Genomic DNA, 21188 nt, shown 5'->3' on the forward strand with positions numbered 1-21188 from the left:
AATTCATGTTTTTTCAAATTATAGTCCAACCCTCCAACAGTTTGAGGGACTGTGACTTAGTCCTCTGTTTAAAAAGTTTGAGGACCCCTGCATTATACCATTAGCACAGTACAATATCAGTGCTATACATCACTATATTGTACTATACAATTATATTGTAATATTATTAGTAATAGCACATGTAATATAAAATATATAATTCTAATATCATATCATTATTATTAGTATTATACTGTATTACATTATAATATTATAAATATTATATGTATATACAATATATTATATCATATTATATTATATACTAGCTGTCCCCTGCCATGCGTTGCTGTGGCCCAGCCTGGTGATCTGGAAAATAAAGAAATGAGAAAGTGTTGGTTTCTAATATATGTAATTCCTTTATGCTTGTGAGTAAACAGTATTTCTTGTTGTTTCTTTGTCAGTGTTGATGTGGAGAGTGTCTGGTTTGCCTACTCTAGAATATGCAACATATCATAGTCCTTCTTTAAGGGTCTCTTTCAAATCTATGATACTATATCTGTGTGTGAGAGAGAGAATCATATCTATCTATCTATATTTATGACTGGATGGCTCTTTGTCAGGAGGACTCTGATTACATTTTCTTGCCCTGGTGAAGAGAGTTGGACTGGATGGCCTAAAGCAGTGGTTCTCAACCTGGGGTCCCCAGATGTTTTTGGCCTTCAATTCCCATAAATCCTAACAGCTGGTAAACTGGCTAGGATTTCTGGGGGTTGTAGGAAAAACATCTGGGGACCCCAGGTTGAGAACCACTGGCCTAAAGTATTTTCTGTTGGTCATGGGGGTTCTGTGTGGGAAGTTTGCCCCATTTCTGTCGTTTGTGGGTTCCAGAATGCTCTTTAATTGTAGTGAACTATAAATCCCAGTAACTACAAATCCCAAATGTCAAGGTCTATTTCCTCCAAACTCCATCTGTGTTCATATTTAGGCATATGGAATATTCGTGCCAAGTTTGGTCCAGATCCATCATTGTTTGAGTCCACAGTGCTCTCTGGATGTGGGTGAACTATAATTCCCAAACTAAAGGTCAATGCCCACCAAACCCTTCCAGTGTGTTCTGTTGGTCATGGAAGTCCTGTATGCCATGTTTGGTTGAATTCCATCATTGGTGGAGTTCAGAATGCTCTTTGATTGTAGGTAAACTATAAATCCCAGCAACAACAATTCCCAAATGACAAAATCATATATTTTTTTTAGTGGAGGACATAAATTGGACTGTTAGGTGTCTTGTGTCCAAATTTGATGTCAATTCCCCCAGTGGTTTTTGAGTTCTGATGGTAGCACGAACTAACATTACATTTTTATTTATATAGATTAGCATAGCACAGGAGACAAGGTGGAACTGTCCCCTGGCCTCCTCTGTCTTCACTCTGGCTCAGAGCAGTGGTTGATGCTGGGGGGAGGGGTCTCCAACTGATGACATATGCAGGAGACAAGATGGAACTGTCCCCTGGCCTCCTTTGTACTCACTCCTAGCGGCGGTTGGTGGGGGGGGGGGGGGGGAGAGGGGTCTCCAACTGATGACATATCCAGGAGACAAGAATACAAGGAATACCGGGAGTTGAAGGCTACATTTCAGAGGAAGCAGCAGATGATTCCATGCCTAAGAAAATGTGTCCAGAGGAGGGCGCCTAAAATGATCAAGGGTCTGGAGACTTGTTTTTCCAGTTTGAAGGCCACATTCCAGATACTGTGTTTTGGGTATGTTCAGTTGAAGTCAATATTCACTATCACTGAATGTCTGCTGCTGTCGTTGGAGGGCTGCACGCTTTTGGTGGCTGAGTGCTATGTTATCTGCATATAGGATTGTCTAGGGATGCATAGTCTGCAAATCTGCTGTAGCAGTATCAATGCAGAGTATGAATAGTAATGGTGAGAGTACTGATCCCTGATGCATGCTAACAGTGATGTTGAAGGGTGGTGAAATCTCCTCAGGACAGCGGACCATACTTGTATTATTGTATAGTAGCTTTATCCATGTTACATAGTCTTCTGGTATTCTTTGTGACTGTAGTGCTCGCCAGATACACACACATACACACCCCACTCCTCTGAGGATGATTGCCATAGATGCAGGTGAAAGGTCAGGAGATAATGCTTCTAGAACTTGGCCATATAGCTTATAGACCGAAAAACCGACAACAACCCAGTGATTCCAGCCATGAAAGCCTTCAACAATACTATATATATATATATATATATATATATATCTCCCTGTTGTTGTTTTTTTTCTTTTTGTCGTGTCAGGAGCGACTTAAGAAACTGCAAGTTGCTTCTGGTGTGAGAGAATTGGCCGCCTGCAAGGACGTTGCCCAGGGGATGCCAGGATGATTTGATGTTTTTATCATCCGTGTGGGAGGCTTCTCTCATCCGCCTCTCCCCTGTGATAACTTTCGTAAATAAAACAAAATCGTAAATAATATATATATTTATGTAATATTACTAATAATGTTACAATATAACGGTATAGTACAATATAGTAATATTTAATACTGATGTTTACTATGCTAATAATATAATATATTGTATGTATATATCTCTTGTAAGCTGCTCTGAATCCCCTTTGTAAAGAAATAAATTAAGTAAATATATCTTTCAAAAGAATTGCAAGATGAATGAGATGGATTGGGAAAAAAATCATAATCAAGGGACAGAAAAAAGAAAGATGCCACTCTATAAAAAGAGAGAAAGGTTAATAATACACACACACACAAATAATAATAAAAATGAAGAACTGCTATGAACAAGAATGGAAATCAAAATCACACTTTTTTTCTTTTTATTCTACCTTTAGATTTATATATATAATATTTTCTTTTCTCTCTCTTTTCTTCTTTTCTACTATCCTATCAGTGCATTGTTCCCCCACTTTCCATGTGAAAACACATACTTTCTATATTTTTTCTCTTTTTCTTTTTTCTTTTTACATTCAACTAGAAAAAAAAGTCAATATAATATTGCTGTTATTTATTGATTGTTTCAGAAGCAAATTGATAGCAACACATCCGGGCATCCCCTGGGCAATGTCTGATTCTCTCACACCAGAAGCAACTTCCACTATACTATTGCTGTTGAAATTATATCAAACTTCTATAATTGTGCTGTGTAGAATCGCACACAATCTCCAAGAACTTATACTAAAATATGTAAGTTAAAAGTAGCAGGAGGGGTTTTTCTTCTTCTTCTCCGCTTTCTCCACCCTTTCTTTTTGTTCGGCTCATCTACACTACCCTATAATACCACTTGCATTGAATTGCATTATATAAGTCTTCACTATTTATTTATCGTGTCATCAGCAACTATACCATTGTGTTACAATTCTAACAGAACAAAACAAACACACAGATTAAAAAGAAAAAAAACACACACAGATTTTGCAAACTTGGTAGTTGGTTAAATGTCCTTTGACCAGTATCTGGCCACTTGGAGTGCCTCTGGTGTTGCCACAAGAAGGTCCTCCATTGTGCACGTGGCAGGGCTCGGGGTGCATTGCAGCAGGTGGTCAGTGGTTTGTTCTTCTCCGCACTCGCATGCCGAGGATTCCACCCTGTAGCCCCATTTCTTAAGATTGGCTCTGCATCTTGTGGTGCCAGAGCACAGACTGTTCAGCGCCTTCCAAGTCGCCCAGTCTTCTGTGTGCTCAGGGGGGAGTCTCTCATCTGATATCACCCATGGATTGAGGTGCTGGGTTTGGGCCTGCCACTTTTGGACTCTCGCTTGCTGGGGTGTTCCAGCGAGTGTCTCTGTAGATCTAAGAAAACTATGTCTTGATTTAAGTCGTTGACGTGCTGGCTGATACCCAAACAGGGGATGAGCTGGAGATGTCTCTGCCTTGGTCCTTTCACTATTGGCTGCTACTTTCCGGCGGATGTCAGGTGGTGCAATACCGGCTAAGCAGTGTAATGTCTCCAGTGGTGTGGGGCGCAGACACCCTGTGATAATGCGGCATGTCTCATTAAGAGCCACATCCACTGTTTTAGTGTGATGTGATGTGTTCCACACTGGGCATGCATACTCAGCAGCAGAGTAGCAAAGTGCAAGGGCTACTTCACTTTGTCTGGTTGTGATCCCCAGGTTGTGCCAGTCAGCTTTCGTATGATGTTGTTTCTAGCGCCCACTTTTTGCTTGATGTTCAGGCAGTGCTTCTTGTAGGTCAGAGCACGGTCCAAAGTGACTCCCAGGTATTTGGGTGTGCTGCAATGCTCCAGTGGGATCCCTTCCCAGGTAATCCTCAGAGCTCGGGGTGCTTGTCTGTTCTTAAGGTGAAAGGCGCATGTCTGTGTTTTAGATGGGTTAGGGATCAGTTTAGATGGATTAGGGATCAGTTGGTTGGAAGAAGTCTTCACTGACTACATTACATGGCAGTGTAGATGGGGCCTGAGATACTCTGGAGCGTCTAATCGGGAATCGGAAGTGTAGGGGCGAGCAGTGTTGGTGAGGCATTTCCCTAAAGAGGAAGCTACATTGAAACAATTTGCCCTTTTCAATGCCTTGTATCTGCCATATTGGTTAAGGGCAGGAAAAAGACAGGAAGTTGGCGCCGCGCATGCGCAGTTGTGGGAATGTGGATGCCGGCGAAGGGGAAAATGGCGGTGGAAGGGCCCGAGCAGGTAAGGAGATCCTTAGAGCTGCTTAGTCATTCCTCATCTGGATGGTGGGAGAAGGGCATCAAATCATATTTGACTGTATTTGGTGGCTGGACTTTATTGTCTGGGGAAGGATGGATTGCTATAAAGCTTTCATTTAAAAACAGTAATGGTTTGGGTGATGACATGACTCAATGCCATTGATTCCTGGGCGTTATAGTTGATTGAGGAACCAGTGGAATGGACTAAAGACCTTGTAAAACTACAGCTCCCAAGGTTCCATAGCATTGAAGTGGTTAAAGTGGTGTCAAACTGGTAATTATGCAATATAGATGAGCCTGGGAAGCCTGTGTTCGAATCCCAGCAAGGAAATCCTTAGATGAGGCACACTCTCTCAGCCTCATAGAAAGGCCAAGACAAACCCATCTTTGGCTAATTCTCTCCAAGAAAGCCTCTTGAAAGCCAGCCCGGGTTGGAGTGGGTTTCCAACCAATTGTGTGTAGCCTGTTGTCGACCTTTGCAACCCGAAAGACAGTTGCATCTGTAGGAAAATTAGGTACCACCTTTAAAAAGTGTGGGGAGGCTAAATTAACTGATTTATGAGGCCATAAAGAAGACTCCAGCAAAAAGCATTCCAGCGGGGAAGCATGTGGGGAATGCGGAAGTGCTTCATCAGCGTTGCAGATGGACAATGAAAGCGACAGCTCCCCTGGCGGCCAGAAAAAAAAAGTTAAATAGCCTCTGTGTATGTCTGTATATGTTTGTATGTCAAAAATTGGCATAAGCCAGAAATGACTTGAAGGCACACAGTAAGACAAATAGAAAAGATGTGGGCTGCCAGGTCACTGGAAAAGGTCACTGTTCCAGTGTGCCTTCCCTGAATAAAGGAAACAATGCCCTGCTCTGACCAGTTCCCTGAAAATATCCTCAGAAGCACTTTAACTACCCATTGGGTTGATCTCCCTACATTATTCTTTAAAACCCTCCTGCTTAGATACATCCTGCCTCTGTTCGCGCCCAGTGTTTATTGTGAAATTTTAGTCTGTTACATCTGGCATGGACATAGGTTTTAAATTTTTGTGTGTTACTGCTTCTATGTGAGTTATATTAATTGTACTGTTTTATTTGCATGCTGCTTTGTTGTTTTACTGATGTGTTGTTGGGTTTGGCCTCATGTAAGTCGCCCCGAGTCCCCTTGGGGAGATGGTGGCAGGGTATTATTATTATTATTAACTTTATTTATACCCCGCCAAATCTCCCGAAGGACTCGATGCGGCTTACAAAGGCCAAGGCCGCCAACAACAACATACAAATATAACAGTAAAACTCATAAGCAAATAATAAAAATCAAGCAAAATCAATAAAACAATGACACCATGACGTATTTAAAACCTAAAAGCTGGGCCAAATGTAATGGACAAAATTTAAAAGTGCTGAACTTGACAGGTGATATGTAGAGGTTTTTTAGAGGTAGGTGCAATGTGCAGACAATCCTGGTCTCTAACAAATTGCATTTGGGACATGATGCTGGGAGTTTCCTAATCTGGAAAGGCACACTGGAACAGCCAGGTCTTCAGGCTCTTCCTAAAGATTACCAACATTGGGGCTTGTCTGATGTCCTTGGGGAGAGAGTTCCAGAGTCGGGGGGCCACCACAGAGAAGGCCCTGTCCTTCGTCCCCACCAAACGCGCTTGTGACGCAGGTGGGATTGTGAGCAGGGCCTCTCCAGATGATCGAAGGGAACGTGTGGGTTCATATATGGAGATGCGGTCACGCAGGTAGGCGGGTCCAAAACCGTTTAGGGCTTTGTAGGTGATCACCTGAACCTTGAATTGGGACCGGAAGATGAATGGCAGCCAGTGGAGCTCCTTAAACAGGAGGGTTGACCTCTCTCTGTAAGGAGCGCCAGTTAACAGCCTGGGTGTCGACCATTGGTATAAATAAAATTATTATTATTATTGTCGAAGGCTTTCATGGCCGGAATCACTCAGTTCTTGTGGGGTTTTTCGGGCTATATGGCGTTTTTTTTTGGCCATATAGCCCGAAAAACCCCACAAGAACTGAGTATTATTATTATTATTATTATTATTATTTCTTCTTCTTCTTTTTCTTATTATTATTATTACCACTGTCAGATCGCCCTCATCTTATGGGAACTCTGTGAAAAAGAGACCGTTCAAGTTACCATATCCTCGGGTCTTGCAAACTCAGGGCCTCGAGTTTCATGATTGAGTCCTTCCATCTATAACAGTGGTTCTCAACCTGTCAGTCCAGAGATGTTTTGGCCTTCAACTCCCAGAAATCCTATCAGCTGGTAAACTGGCAGGGATTTCTGGGAGTTGTAGGCCAAAACACCTGGGGACCAGTTGAGAATCACTGATCTAGAATGTGGTCTTTGGCCCCTTCCACACAGCTGAATAAAATCCCACAATTTTCTGCTTTGAACAGGAATATATGGCAGTGTGGGCACAGATAACCCAGTCCAAAGCAGATATTGTGGAGTTTTTCTGCCTTGATATTCTGGGATATCGGGCTGTGTGGAAGAGCCCTTCCACTTTTCCTACTGCCTTCACTTTATTACAGACAGTCCCCGAGTTACAAATGACTCATGGTTAAGAACAGGGGTGAGACAACTGGAAATGGGAGAAATCTACCTTTCTGGAGGGAAATTCACTCTTGGAAGTGTGATCTTGGGGAAAAGGGGTTTCCACCGCAGTTTTATCGCCAATCGTTGTTTCTACAACAATACAGTTTTTTCATACTCGATGTTTAAGCTATTTGGGCAGAAATGGAAATGAACAGAACTGTATATTTTAGCCAATGGTAAATTTGTGTGAAGTCCAAAGGAGTGGATTATTGGCAGTATAGGATAGTATAGGATAGAAATATCACAGGTACAGAAAGTGAGGTGAAACCTTTTGAACATGGAAACAGACAACAAAGCAAACTCCATAGGGGTGTTAATCCTGACCTACTCTATCCAAAGCAGGCATACACTTAAAAAATTACCTGTTCCAACTTACATACAAATTCAACTTAAGAACAAACCTACAGAACCTATCTTGTTTTTAGCTTGGGAACTGCCTGTATTGTGTTTTCTAGTGAGCCATATTTTCTCATTATATGGCCAAAGTATGGCAGTCTTGGTTAAGTCACTTTGGCATCTAGGGAGAACCCAAGCTTTGTTTTCTCCAGCATTCCTTTATTGGTCTTTTTGGCAGCCCAAATTGTCTGCAAAACCTTCTTCCCAACACCACATTTCAAATGAGTTGGTTCCCTTCCTATCAGCTTTGTTTCCATGCTTTCATTTGAGCAACCCCCAGAACTTTCTGCCTTCTCGATATTGGATTACAACTACTATGGTCATGGCTGTGAATAGTGGGACTTTTAGTCTACTTTGGGACACTGTCTGGTTGGAGAAGGCTGTTTGAGACCCCATCTACACTGACATATAAAATCCAGATGATCTGCTTTGAACTGGATTATGTGGCAGTGTGGACTCACATAATCCAGTTCAAATCAAATAATCTGGATTATCTGTTTTAATACTCTGGAGCAGTGGTTCTCAACCTGTGGGTCCCCAGGTGTTTTGGCCTACAACTCCCAGAAATCCCAGCCAGTTAACCAGCTGTTAGGATTTCTGGGAGTTGAAGGCCAAACACATCTGGGGACCCCAGGTTGAGAACCACTGCTCTGGAGTATATGGCAGTGTAGATCCAGTCTGAGAGATGGGATTTGAAACAAGTGAGAATTACTTCTTTCAAATTCTACCTCTCACATAGATTTTCTTCATATCAGGTTTAACATAATTTTTCCATAATATATTTATTTATGAGTACCAGAACATAAAATAATAGACACAAGATTGTACATTTTGAGCTGCTTTGCATTTACAAAATGTTGAACTCAATCACTTCATTGTTCGAAATGGGTCTTCAGAGTCTGTCAATGTTGAATATAGATTTGTTACGAGGCACATATCCTAAAGAGAGGGGTTACTGTCTTATGGACCAGGGAGAGGTGTAACACTGTAATTGTAGGGAGGAGGGAAGGGCTCATATTATAAAAATTGAGTTTTTTTCTTGAGTTGTTCTTTTCTTCTCATCACATCTTTCTTTGGCAGATGGAGCTAGATGAGGGAAAGGGTGGAACTGGTCTGCGCCAGTACTACCTGTCCAAGATTGAGGAGCTACAGGTAAGATTTTTATGCTGCCTGGAGTTGAGATGTGTGCTTAAGAATTATTGTATTTTAATTGCTTCCTCACAGGCATGCTTTTCTTACATTTCTGGGGAACCCACGGCGTAATTGAAATTGGCTACTATATAGGGCTTAATTAGGTTGGGCTTGCCTTGCTATCCCATCTTAATACCCTCCAGATGTGTTAGAATCATAGAGTTGGAAGAGACCACATGGGTCATCTAGTCCAACCCTCTGCCATGCTAGAAAAGTACAATCAGGGTACCCCTGACAGATGGCCATTTAACTTCTGTTTAAAAGCCCACAAGGAAAGAGCTTCCACTACACTGTGAGGCAGAGAGTTCCACTGTTGTGCAGCTCCCACACTCAGGAAGTTCTTCCTAATGTTGAGGTGGAATTTCCTTACCTGTAATTGGAACCCATTCCTCTGAGTCGTAGTCTCTAGGGCAGCAGAAACAACCCTTCTCCCTCTTCCTTATGACAGCTTTTCACATATTTATACATGGCCATCATGCCTCCCTGTTCTCCACAGCTAGCAAGGCCACTAGTTTGGAGGAGTTCTAGATCATCTAACCTTATATCCTGTTTTTATATATATATATATATATATATATATATATATATAGTGGCTCTATCGTCTAGCAGTTGTTTAAATGCTGCTCTTAGGCTTACGTCCTATAGATGAAGGTGGGCATGTATTCCAAAGATCAATCAAAGTGGTTTTGACATAAACTAATAATGTTTCCATTTTCCTAGGAAAGGATATACAGTTGGCCCTCCACATTTGCAGGCTTAAATTTTACAGATGTGATTATTCACTGATTAATATGGTATCGCCTAGGGATATCTAGTCCCTTTGGTGAATATAGATAGCTAACTGTATGCTTAAATCTCTTCCTCTGTACATAAAAGGTGTATCTGCCAACCCAAAGAAATCCAAGACTCTGAGGAAAGGAAAGAGCAATACAGGAAAAATATTTTTTAACTAGGCCAGGACAAAATAGTGATGTGCTAATAGACATTTGCATCGGGTTAGGTCATAGTGGTGCTTCCCTCTTGGGACTGAGGTAGCACAGTATCTCTTGGTTCCCAACTAGTGCCAGGATACAGCTGACAGTTGGTGAAAAAATCAAAACATGTAGTTGCTTATTCTCTACTTGGTATCAGCAATTTGGCAGGTCTTGCTGTTGTAAGCTTAGTGTTTTGTTTTGGTTTTTTTCATGTCAGGAGTGATTTGAGAAACTGCAAGTCACTTCTATCACTGTGTGATAGAATTGGCCCTCTGCAAGGATGCTGCCCAGGGGATGCCCGGATATTTTACCATCCTATGGGAGGCTTCTCTCATGTTCCCACATGGGAAACTGGAGCTGACAGGTGGGAGCTCACCCAGCTCCCCAGAACTGCTGACCTTTCGTTCCGCAGTCCTGCCGTCACAAGGTTTTAACCCAGGCATGGGGAACCTTCGGCCCTCCAGGTGTGGTGGACTTCAACTCCCACAATTCCTTGTGCTGTCTTTAGCCTACAAAGCCTCAAGGAATTGTGGGAGTTGAAGTCCACCACACCTGGAGGGCCGAAGGTTCCTGACCCCTGTTTTAACCCATTGCGCCACTGAGGACTCCTTTGTAACCTTAGTGAATTCACATTCTTGTTGTGTGCTGTTTGGATGATTTCTTACCTATTTTCTTTTTCTCCACCCAAGTTGATAGTCAACGATAAGAGCCAGAACCTCAGACGGCTACAAGCTCAGCGGAATGAACTCAATGCTAAGGGTAAGTTGGCAACAAATTGGCGGTAAAGTGCACACGAATACCTTGAGAGTTGGACAATATTTAGGACATAGATTTAGCGACATGAAAAACTGGAGGAAAGTATGAAAAATGTTGAAGGAAGATGTTTGCCTTTTCTCCCTTGGCATCCGCCATTTTATATTTAAATAAATAATGCAGGAGGAAGGTTTAATAAATACTGTTTTATCTCATTGAAAAGACGAGTAGAAATATGTATGACCTGCTTTATAAAGCAATTTAAAAATAATTATGTTAGTAGCATCTTTCTCAAACTGGCTTTTAAGAGATAAGAGAATTTAAAATATTAGATCATTGAAGTATTTGTATGCAAAGTGAATATTTCACTCCATTTAGAAAATGAGTTATTTTTCAGTTAGCACAAACATTTCTGTTAATGGAAAATATATTATTTTCCTTATAGCTTTTGTACTTTTCTTAGAGAAAGAGATTTGCATTCTCATTAACAAGCCCAAATGCTAATGACATTTTGTTTCCTTCGTAGTTCGCCTGCTTCGTGAAGAGCTTCAGCTTCTGCAGGAGCAGGGTTCGTATGTGGGTGAAGTAGTGAGGGCAATGGACAAAAAGAAAGTGCTTGTCAAGGTACGGCTATTGTTTGGCAGACCTGAATCAGATCCTTGTCTCTGTCATTTGAGTCAGTTGAGTGGGAAGGGAGAGAATCTTGAACACATCTTGGGAGTTCTGGATTGAGGGCAATTTATTGTTCTTACATGTCATCAAGGTGATTTCAGTTTAGGCTTTGCTTGGGAAGTTTTATTCAGAGGAACTTTCCCTTAGGCACAAAGACTGTGACTTGTCTAAGACTTTCCTGTGGGTTTCCATGGCTGAACAGGGTCTGAACCTTTGCCTTTCACAGTCATAGTCCAATACGCAAACTGCTGCACTACCTGGCTCTCTTGAATGTAATTATTGATATGATTTAAGTAGTATCTTTGAATGGTTACAATATTAATATTGTTTACAGTTCAGGTTATTTCTTTATTGCATCGGAAGCGAATTGAGAATACAGTTACAATGTTTAAAAAGCACAAAGTTAAAAACTTTGCATTATGCTAAATTTCCTTTGACCAGAAGGTGGTCACTTCAAGTTCCTCTGGTGTCACTGTAAGAAGGTCCTCCATTGTGCGTGTGGCAGGGCTCAGACTGCATTGTAGTAAATGGTTTGTGGTTTGCTCTTCTCCACACTTGCATGTCATGGACTCCACTTTGTAGACCAATTTCTTAAAATTAGCCCTGCATCTCGTGGTACCAGAGTGCAATCTGTTCCAAAGTCACCCAGTCTTCTGTTTACCCAGGAGGGAGTTTCTCGTCCGGTTTCAGCCACTGATTGAGGTTCTGGGACTTAACTTGCCACTTTTGGTCTCCCGCTTGCTGAGGTGTTCCTGCGAGTATCTCTGTAGATCTTGGAAAGCTATTTCTTGATTTAAGACGTTGGCATGCTGGCTGATATCTGAACAGAGGATGGACCAGAGATGTCACTGCCTTGGTCTTTTCATTGCTGCCTGCTACTTCCCGACGGATATCAGGTGGTGCAGTACTGGCTAAACAGTATAATTTCTCTAGTGTTGTAGGGCATAGACATCCTGTGATAATGTGGCATGTCTCATTAAGAGCCACATCTACTGTTTTAGAGTGGTGAGATGTATTCCACACTGGACATGCATATTCAGTTGCAAAGTAGCAAAGTGCAAGGGCAGATGTCTTCAGTGTATCTGGTTGTGATCCCCAGGTTGTGCCAGTCAGCATTCGTATATTATTTTTAGCACCCGCTTTTTGTCAGATTACTCGTAAAGGTTTAGGGGGAGAAATTTTTAGGGAATGTGTGCCACTAAATTTTTATGTTGGCTCATTCTCTGTTCATGTTTCTTGTCCTCTGTTTTCATGGTGGTAACTGGTCCTCTTCCATCCTAGGTTCACCCAGAAGGAAAGTTTGTGGTTGATGTGGATAAAAACATAGACATCAATGATGTGAGTACCTGTTGAGCTATGTCTAACCTTTCAGAGGTAGCATTTATTAATTCCCCTCTCCCTATGGGTCTTTTTTTAAAAGAGGAGATCCAAGGATTCTGCAGTTTACAGCTTGTTCCCTTCTTTACCATTTAGGTGACTCCAAATTGCCGCGTTGCCTTGCGGAACGATAGCTACACGCTCCACAAGATCCTTCCAAATAAGGTGGACCCCTTGGTGTCGTTGATGATGGTCGAGAAAGTGCCAGACTCCACTTATGAGATGATTGGTGGCCTTGACAAGCAGATCAAAGAAATCAAGGAAGTGATTGAGCTCCCTGTCAAACATCCAGAGCTCTTTGAAGCCTTGGGGATTGCTCAACCCAAGGTAAGTACTTCAGAATGTTTGTCTGTCTAGGATAAATAGCTCTGGTATACCATCACATTTGACCAGACTTAATAATTCAGATTAGGTGCTTACTTCTGCTGATCTTAAAAATTATGTGTATGAGCAATGAAATTTTATACCTGGGAAACACAATCTTTTTTGATGTTTTGTTTTATTATGTGTCTTCAAATAGTTTCTAACCCTGAGGTAGGCATGCACAGCCTGTGTCCCTCCAGATGTTTTGAATTTTAGCTCCCAGGATTCCCGACCATTGGACAAGCTGCCTGGGGCTTCTGGGAGTTGGGGTCCCAAAACTTGGATGGCCACAGGTTGTGCAGGACTGCTTTAAGCAAACTTACCAAGATTTGGTCAAAGGAATCATAGAATCAAAGAGTTGGAAGAGACCTCATGGGCCATCCAGTCCAACCCCCTGCCAAGAAGCAGGAATATTGCATTCAAAGCACCCCTGACAGATGGCCATCCAGCCTCTGTTTAAAAGCTTCCAAAGAAGGAGCCTCCACCACACTCCGGGGCAGAGAGTTCCACTGCTGAATGGCTCTCACAGTCAGGAAGTTCTTCCTCATGTTCAGATGGAATCTCCTCTCTTGTAGTTTGAAGCCATTGTTCTGCGTCTCCAAGGAAGCAGAAAACAAGCTTGCTCCCTCCTCCCTGTGACTTCCTCTCACATATTTATACATGGCTATCATATCTCCTCTCAGCCTTCTCTTCTTCAGGCTAAACATGCCCAGCTCCTTAAGCCACTCCTCATAGGGCTTGTTCTCCAGACACTTGATCATTTTAATCGCCCTCCTCTGGACACATTCCAGCTTGTCAATATCTCTCTTGAATTGTGGTGCCCAGAATTGGACACAATATTCCAGGTGTGGTCTAACCAAAGCAGAATAGAGGGGTAGCATTACTTCCCTGGACCTAGACACTATGCTCCTATTGATGCAGGCCAAAATCCCATTGGCTTTTTTTGCCACCACATCACATTGTTGGCTCATGTTTAACTTGTTGTCCACGAGGACTCCCAAGATCTTTTTCACAAGTACTGCTCTCAAGCCAGGCGTCCCCCATTCTGTATCTTTGCATTTCGTTTTTTCTGCCTAATTGGAGTATCTTGCATTTGTCCCTGTTGAACTTCATTTTGTTAGTTTTGGCCCATCTCTTTAATCTGTCAAGATCGTTCTGAATCCTGCTCCTGTCCTCTGGAATATTGGCTATCCCTCCCAATTTGGTGTCGTCTGCAAACTTGATGATCCTTCCTTCTAACCCTTCATCTAAGTCATTAATAAAGATGTTGAACAGGACCGGGCCCAGGACGGAACCCTGCGGTACTCCGCTCGTCACTTCTTTCCAGGATGAAGAGATTTGTCATTGCTGTCTACTGTGGCTAAGACAGTGTGACTTGCACAAGGTCACATTGTGGGTTTTCATGGCTGAGCAGGAATTGAAACCCACATTTCCAGTCTCCAAAACACTACCATTTTGGTGGCTCATATATATATAAATTGGAACACAGGCAAATTCATGATAAGTTGTGGATGTGTCTCTGCACAGCAATGCACTTCTTCACAGTTGATCGCCTCTGAGAGCTGTGGTGCCTCTTTTAGTGACAGTGTTGAGGAAGGGTGGACAGCTTTCTGGGAGATTAATTGACAAGGTAGCATGCTGCTAGATGTTTCTGCTCCTGTTAACTGTGCTGAATCCTCCACATTGATAACCCCCAACTCTTGTTGCAGGGTGTGCTGCTGTATGGACCTCCTGGTACAGGAAAAACCTTGCTCGCCCGAGCAGTGGCTCATCACACTGACTGTACCTTCATCCGTGTCTCTGGCTCCGAGCTTGTGCAGAAGTTCATTGGGGAGGGTAAGTGAGGGCTAAGGGGGTTGGAGAGCTAACTGTCAGGAACACTTTTATGAGATATCTCAAAAAGACTGGTCACATTTTGTATAGTATTAAATAGGAGTAGTTGAATGTGGCAAACGAGGTTTTGTTCAGCAATTTCTGACTTTATTTATTATTTATTTATTTATTTATTTATTTTGGGCATTTATATCCCATCCACTCTTGACCCCTGCAGAGGGACTCAGGGCGGCTGACAACAAAAGCATAAATATACATCATAGGTAAAAACAGTATAAAACATTATAAAAACATCATAAAACAGTAAAATGTTAAACCAATCACTAGAATTAAATCGTCGTCCTACACACAATCCATTCTAGTCCATCAGAGTCCAATAAATCATAGCTCTACCATCACGTCGGTCTAGTCCGCAAAGGCCTGATCCCACAGCCAGGATTTCACCTTTTTCTGGAAGGTCAGGAGGGAAGAGCGGATCTGATTTCACTTGGGAGGGAATTCCATAGCCGAAGGGCCACCACAGAGAAGGCCCTGTCTCTTGTCCCCACCAACTGGGATTGCAGTGCCAGCACTTTGAATTGTGCTTGGAAGCTAATAGGCAGCCAGTGGAGCTGGCATAGCAAGGGTGTTGTGCGCTCTCGATATCCCGCTCCTGTGAGCAACCTGGCTGCCGAGCGTTGGACTAGCTGAAGCTTCCGAACAGTCTTCAACCCTACAGAGGCAACCCTATGTAGAGTGTGTTTCAGTAATCTATTCAGGATGTAACTAGAGCATGGACTACTGTGGCCAAGTTGCCCAGTGCCCTATTTCTTCATAGGGATGTCATTTTCAGTAGTGTTGCAATTGAGAGAATGAGGAGATAGGTAATCCTTTGGTGTTATCCAGCAGGAGTCTTAATAGTCTTTCCAGCAGGAGTGTTAATAGTCTTTCAGAAATATAGCTTGAGGTAATATTAGGAGCAAGGAAGGGAAATCAAAACAGAATAACCAGACCTTTTAAGAAAGGATGATGTCTTAGGAATAAGAGATGGATTCAAAGTTATTTCCCCAAGCTGTTGATAGAACTGTTTTAGGTTTAGACCTGTTCCTGGGGTTATTTGGAGCACCAATTCAGAAAATTGCAGTGGATGGACCCCATCTGCTCTTGTTTCTTAGATATGTTTATCATGATCTTGCTATGGCCAGGCAGCTGTCAACTGGTATATGGCATATGTTCTGTATCTCAAAAGCTACAGCTGATAAAACTGGTGCCATTTTTTGGAATCAGTAGGTCAAATATATCCAGAAACAGGGCTAACATTTAAGCTACCAAAATGTGTGTTGGCCAGTTTTGCTATCTGGTGTTTGTGTGTGTGTGTGTGTGTGGAAATTTCTTGTAGTCAAAGGGCCAAAGTCATTCTTGGAGAACTTTTCAAAAGGCTCACTTTCCAATGGTGAGCAAGGCCAAAAGCAAAAGGTGGCAATGGACATACTACCATGCTTTAAATCTGTTACTGATAGTAAGTTTAACCTTAAGAGGGGCATTTTATCCATTTTCAAACGTATACTAGAGATAAGAAGCCACCCCAGAACAGTGTCATGGGAAGCTCAGAGGGCTAAACTGAGACTGAGGTGCCCCAGCTCCCCTGAAACCAGTGTTCTTTTTTTTTGTTTCGTGGTGGCAGGAGCAAGGATGGTGCGCGAGCTCTTTGTCATGGCCCGGGAGCATGCTCCCTCCATCATCTTCATGGATGAGATCGATTCCATTGGTTCCTCCCGCCTGGAGGGGGGTTCTGGTGGGGACAGCGAGGTGCAGCGCACAATGTTGGAACTCCTTAACCAGCTGGATGGATTTGAGGCCACAAAGAACATAAAGGTATTCTCTTCCAGCACAATGTGGATTATGCAAAGTAACATATGTAACTTATAAAGGCTATGTCATTTCGCTTTTCTTGTTTTGATCATTTTATTATTTTTAAAAGAAATGTACATTTAACAATGGGTCATGCCACTTCTGGCTATGATGTTATGTCACCAACCAATCATGTTTCTCTCAAGAAAAGTAGGGGACAATTGTAGGTTTGGGAATGAGGGATACGAAGTTGTGGATGAGGTTAGGACTTTTATAGGTGCAAAAACGAGCAAGAGATAGCTTCAGAAATATACTTTCCCATTGTCTGCTGATGTTAGATGAATATAGAGGGGGTTGATTGGTCAGAACAATGACTGTTGACTTGTGGTACAATCTGTGTGTCCTGTTTAGGTAATCATGGCAACCAACCGCATAGACATCTTGGATTCAGCTCTCCTTCGTCCTGGTCGCATTGACAGAAAAATTGAATTTCCTCCTCCAAATGAAGAGGTAAGGGAGAGTTGTTGGGGTAGACTAGATACTTTACTTGCTGTTGTAGGCTTTACGCAATTGTTGGTGTAGGGTTTGAGATTTATGTATGCGTTTGTAAGAGATTGGTTTAACCTCGTTTGCTAGTCAAACCAAATTACTGTGTTGTGAAATGATGTATGTCTAAAAGCGTCACCAACATGAAATGTTTGGAAAGCTTTGCTCTAGTTGGTCTTCCTGTGCTGACTGAGGGGTGGGACTCAATAATCTATGGAGCCCCTCCCATTTCTGTGATTTATTAACCCACAGGCCCGGTTGGACATCTTGAAGATTCACTCTCGGAAGATGAACCTTACAAGAGGGATCAACCTGCGGAAGATTGCAGAGCTGATGCCAGGGGCTTCAGGCGCTGAAGTTAAGGTAAAAGCAGTAAACTGGGATAGAAAAGAGGTGCTAAATACAGAGTAGAAAGATCCAACTACTGAGGAATCTTGAGTTCACATTGACTGGGGGTATTTTCTAAAGTTTTTAACTCTAATTTAATAGTGGGGATCTCAAACAGACAAGTGGTTCTTAAATTTTATGTAGTTCCTGCTGTTGTATTTACACATGTAAACATTATTTTGGCATTCTTTTTTACTAAATGGGTTAAGAAAGATCTAAGGGCTATATTTCTAGCTCCAGCGTTGCACCAGCTCCTTTACATAACAGTGGATGTAACTTTTGTTGGGTGGACTTTCTGCCAAAACAAGTTGCGAGAAGGGCCTTGGCCATGTCTCAAGACAGGAACCATGCTCCCACAGGTGTAATTTTCCTGTATCTTTTACAGGGAGACATTTTTCTTCCTTTAGTAGGTGCAAAAATGGCCTAGGAGGGCTGTGTTGTGCTCTGACCCTATTTTTCAATTATCTTTTGTCATAAAAAGATTAATGTGACTGTTGTAAAGAAAGCATAGCATTGCCCGATGATTTCAGAGATATAACTTCCAAGATTTATTGCTTGTGTTAATAGTGGCGTGTTGTATTTAACTATCTGTAGAGATTACCAAAAACTCTCACTGTGTTAGGCAAAGTTTTGTTATCTTTGGATTGGACAGAAGTCGGCTTTCCTGAATTTTAATGTTTTCTTTGGATTTCTTTCAGGGAGTGTGCACAGAAGCTGGCATGTACGCGCTGAGGGAGAGGAGGGTCCACGTAACTCAAGAAGACTTTGAAATGGCTGTAGCAAAGGTACTGTTGGTTGTGGATATGAAGGACGTATTGTTCTCCTGACGCGGGGGGGGGGGGGTATTCTGATAAATAGAAATTAACACCACCATTACTCTTATTACTGCTTCAAAGGCAGCTGGAGGGAAACTACTCAGCAATTTTGTATGACTCATTCTGTGGCAGGATAGATACTTTCCTCCCTCCATCAGTATCTGTTATGGGTACAATAATAGAAAATAGGTATAGAGGTACATGCAGATTTAAGAAAAGTAATTCATCTTTAATATTCTGTAAAATCTAGAAATCATTAAAAGTAAACATTACACACAACATGATCCTCGTATCCATGGGGGATGTATTTCAAGATCTGTGGATACCTGAAACAGTAGATAATAGCGCACCCTATATTTTGACTACACTTGGATTGGAAACATACCATAGAATTGCACTGGAGGACCTAAAGAAGCCCACCAACCAGGCAAGGGCAACCTTTGCCCCTCCAGGTGTTTTGGACTTCAACTCCCACAATTCCTAACAGTCCAAAACACCTGAAGGGCCAAAAATTGCCTATGCCTGCCATAAACGGCTGTGGAGGCAATATTTCTTAGAGCAGGGGTCCTCAAACTTTTTAAACAGAGGGCCAGATCACAGTTCCTCAAACTGTTGGAGGGCCGGATTATAATTTAAAAAAACAAACAAACAAAAAACACGAATGAATTCCTATGCACATACATATCTTATTTGTAGTGCAAATAACACTTCAATACAATAATTAAAATGACGAACAATTTTAACAAATATAAACTTATTAGTATTTCAATGGGAAGTGTGGGCCTACTTTTGGCTGATGGGATAGGATTGTTGTTGTTGTGTGCTTTCAAGTCATTTCAGACTTAGTTGACCCTGAGCGAGGGCCGGGTAAATGACCTTGGAGGGCCGCATCTGGCCCTCGGGCCTTAGTTTGAGGACCCCTGTCTTAGAGTGTAGGCGAGTCTAAGTGAAACAATAATAATGAATCTGAGTAAGGGTACCATATAACAAAAACTACCAACACCAAACTTTTTTAAAAAGCACACATTGCTACAAGCAACAAGAATTACCAAACTACAGCTACAAAAACTACAGCTAATCATATAGGAAAAGGATAACTTCAACTATCTTTTCTGCAGTTATATTTTAACCCTTAAAATATCTCTATCTTATCTCTATATATTTAATCTATGTTAATATAACAAATATGTATCAAATCACCCTTCTACCCCACAAAAAGGTGAATTAAGGATTTCCAGTTCTTCAAAAATATTGTTAGTGAGTTTTATAAAATAATTTCCACTTAAGTCCATTTCCACTAAATTGTTACGTTGTAATAGCGAGCCTTTAGTGGGTATTAAAATAGCTTTTCCATTTCTAAGCTGTTCTTGCAGCTGTTATCATATATGGAAATTCTCTTTCACAGTTCATTTTTAATTGATCATCCATTAATTCCAAAAGAAAATATTGAGGTTTTAATTGGCTATAAATCTTTAAAGATTTTTTTTTTGCTTCATTCAATGTGTTTTTACTTTTTCACACTTCCACTACATATGATAAAAATACCTTGCCTGTTACATTTCCAGCATAAATGTAATGATTCTTTATACATTTTTGACCATTTTTTCTGGTGTCATGTACAAATGATACATTATTTATAAAAATTCTCATTAAGATCATAACAAAAATAAATTTCAAATGACAATTTTTCCACTGCTCTATTAGTATACTTTCTCCAAAATTTCTAGTTAATTTCGTGACATCTTTCATTTTGTTTTGCACATCTCACTTTTTGTCCCTCTCATTGAATGTTATCATCAATAGTTGCCTTTGTAAGGCTTTGATCTACCCATCAGTCTTAATCTTTAAAGGTGATTTCCCATTTTTAAAAATCTCATTCAAAATATGTTGAATAATATTGTATTTTTAAAATATCTAAATTCAGTAAAATAGCCTCTCATAAATGTTAACTCACACTTCAGAATTTTCTAATATCAATTTTCTTGTCCAATTATCCTCAAAAGATTCATCTTTTCCTTTTAAACATTTATCCACTATCATTTCATTTTATACAATTGACTCATTTAATGTCCAATATGAATGGAATGTGGATGGTCATCCAGCTCTGGTAACTTCCTATGTCATTTTAAAGCAGTGCTTGGAAAAAATAACCTTTCCAGACATCTCCCAGAATCCTTTAGCAGGGCTACAAGAGGATACAGGGAGTTTATATTTACAAGAAAAGTTCCAAGTAGGTAATTTTCCAAGCTTTGTCTTAAAAGCCACAAGCTATAATTATGGTGATAGGAAACTTAGAACAAAATTTATTTTTCTTTGTTGCCATATTATTAATACCTCTTCTCCTTGGCAGGTGATGCAAAAGGACAGTGAGAAGAATATGTCTATCAAGAAGCTCTGGAAATAAAAAGCAGCTGTTGGCCAATCCAGGCGTTTCATGTGTTTGCAGGTCACATGTCTCTGCTGTAATATTTACACCCCTCTTCACTTTTCCTCTTATTAAAACTGAGTGTTACTAGTTGTGATTCATGATTATTAAGGGGGGAGACATCTTTTTCTAGAATTCTAAATAACCTGAAGAGATTAGATCCCATCTGATTTTGGAAAGTAATCAGGGTCAGCCCTGGTTTATCCTCAGATGGGAGATGGCCAAGACATAGCGGGTGCTGTAGGTTATGTTTCTGAGGTAAAGCTTTTCAGAGTATTAGTTGCCTAAGAAAATATGAAATTCATGAAGTTGCCTTTAGTCAGCAGCCAACATATGTGGAAATACCTCCTTTTTTGG

The 21188-nt window shown here is 41.2% G+C and overlaps 1 protein-coding gene across 1 annotated transcript; it reads left to right on the top strand.

Moving 5' to 3' along the window:
* The first annotated feature begins 4557 nt into the window (after positions 1–4557).
* PSMC5 (proteasome 26S subunit, ATPase 5) lies at positions 4558–20921 on the top strand. Its single transcript, XM_060780986.2, has 12 exons — positions 4558–4646; positions 8746–8817; positions 10520–10589; positions 11110–11207; positions 12537–12593; positions 12729–12959; positions 14705–14831; positions 16492–16682; positions 17070–17168; positions 17457–17567; positions 18290–18376; positions 20757–20921. The coding sequence occupies exons 1-12, from the start codon at positions 4599–4601 to the stop codon at positions 20808–20810; spliced, it is 1245 nt and encodes a 414-aa protein (XP_060636969.1). The 5' UTR covers positions 4558–4598; the 3' UTR covers positions 20811–20921.
* Positions 20922–21188: the final 267 nt, after the last annotated feature.

This window comes from Anolis sagrei, chromosome 6 (assembly GCF_037176765.1).
Source record: "Anolis sagrei isolate rAnoSag1 chromosome 6, rAnoSag1.mat, whole genome shotgun sequence".
Classification (NCBI taxonomy): Eukaryota; Metazoa; Chordata; class Lepidosauria; order Squamata; family Dactyloidae; genus Anolis; species Anolis sagrei.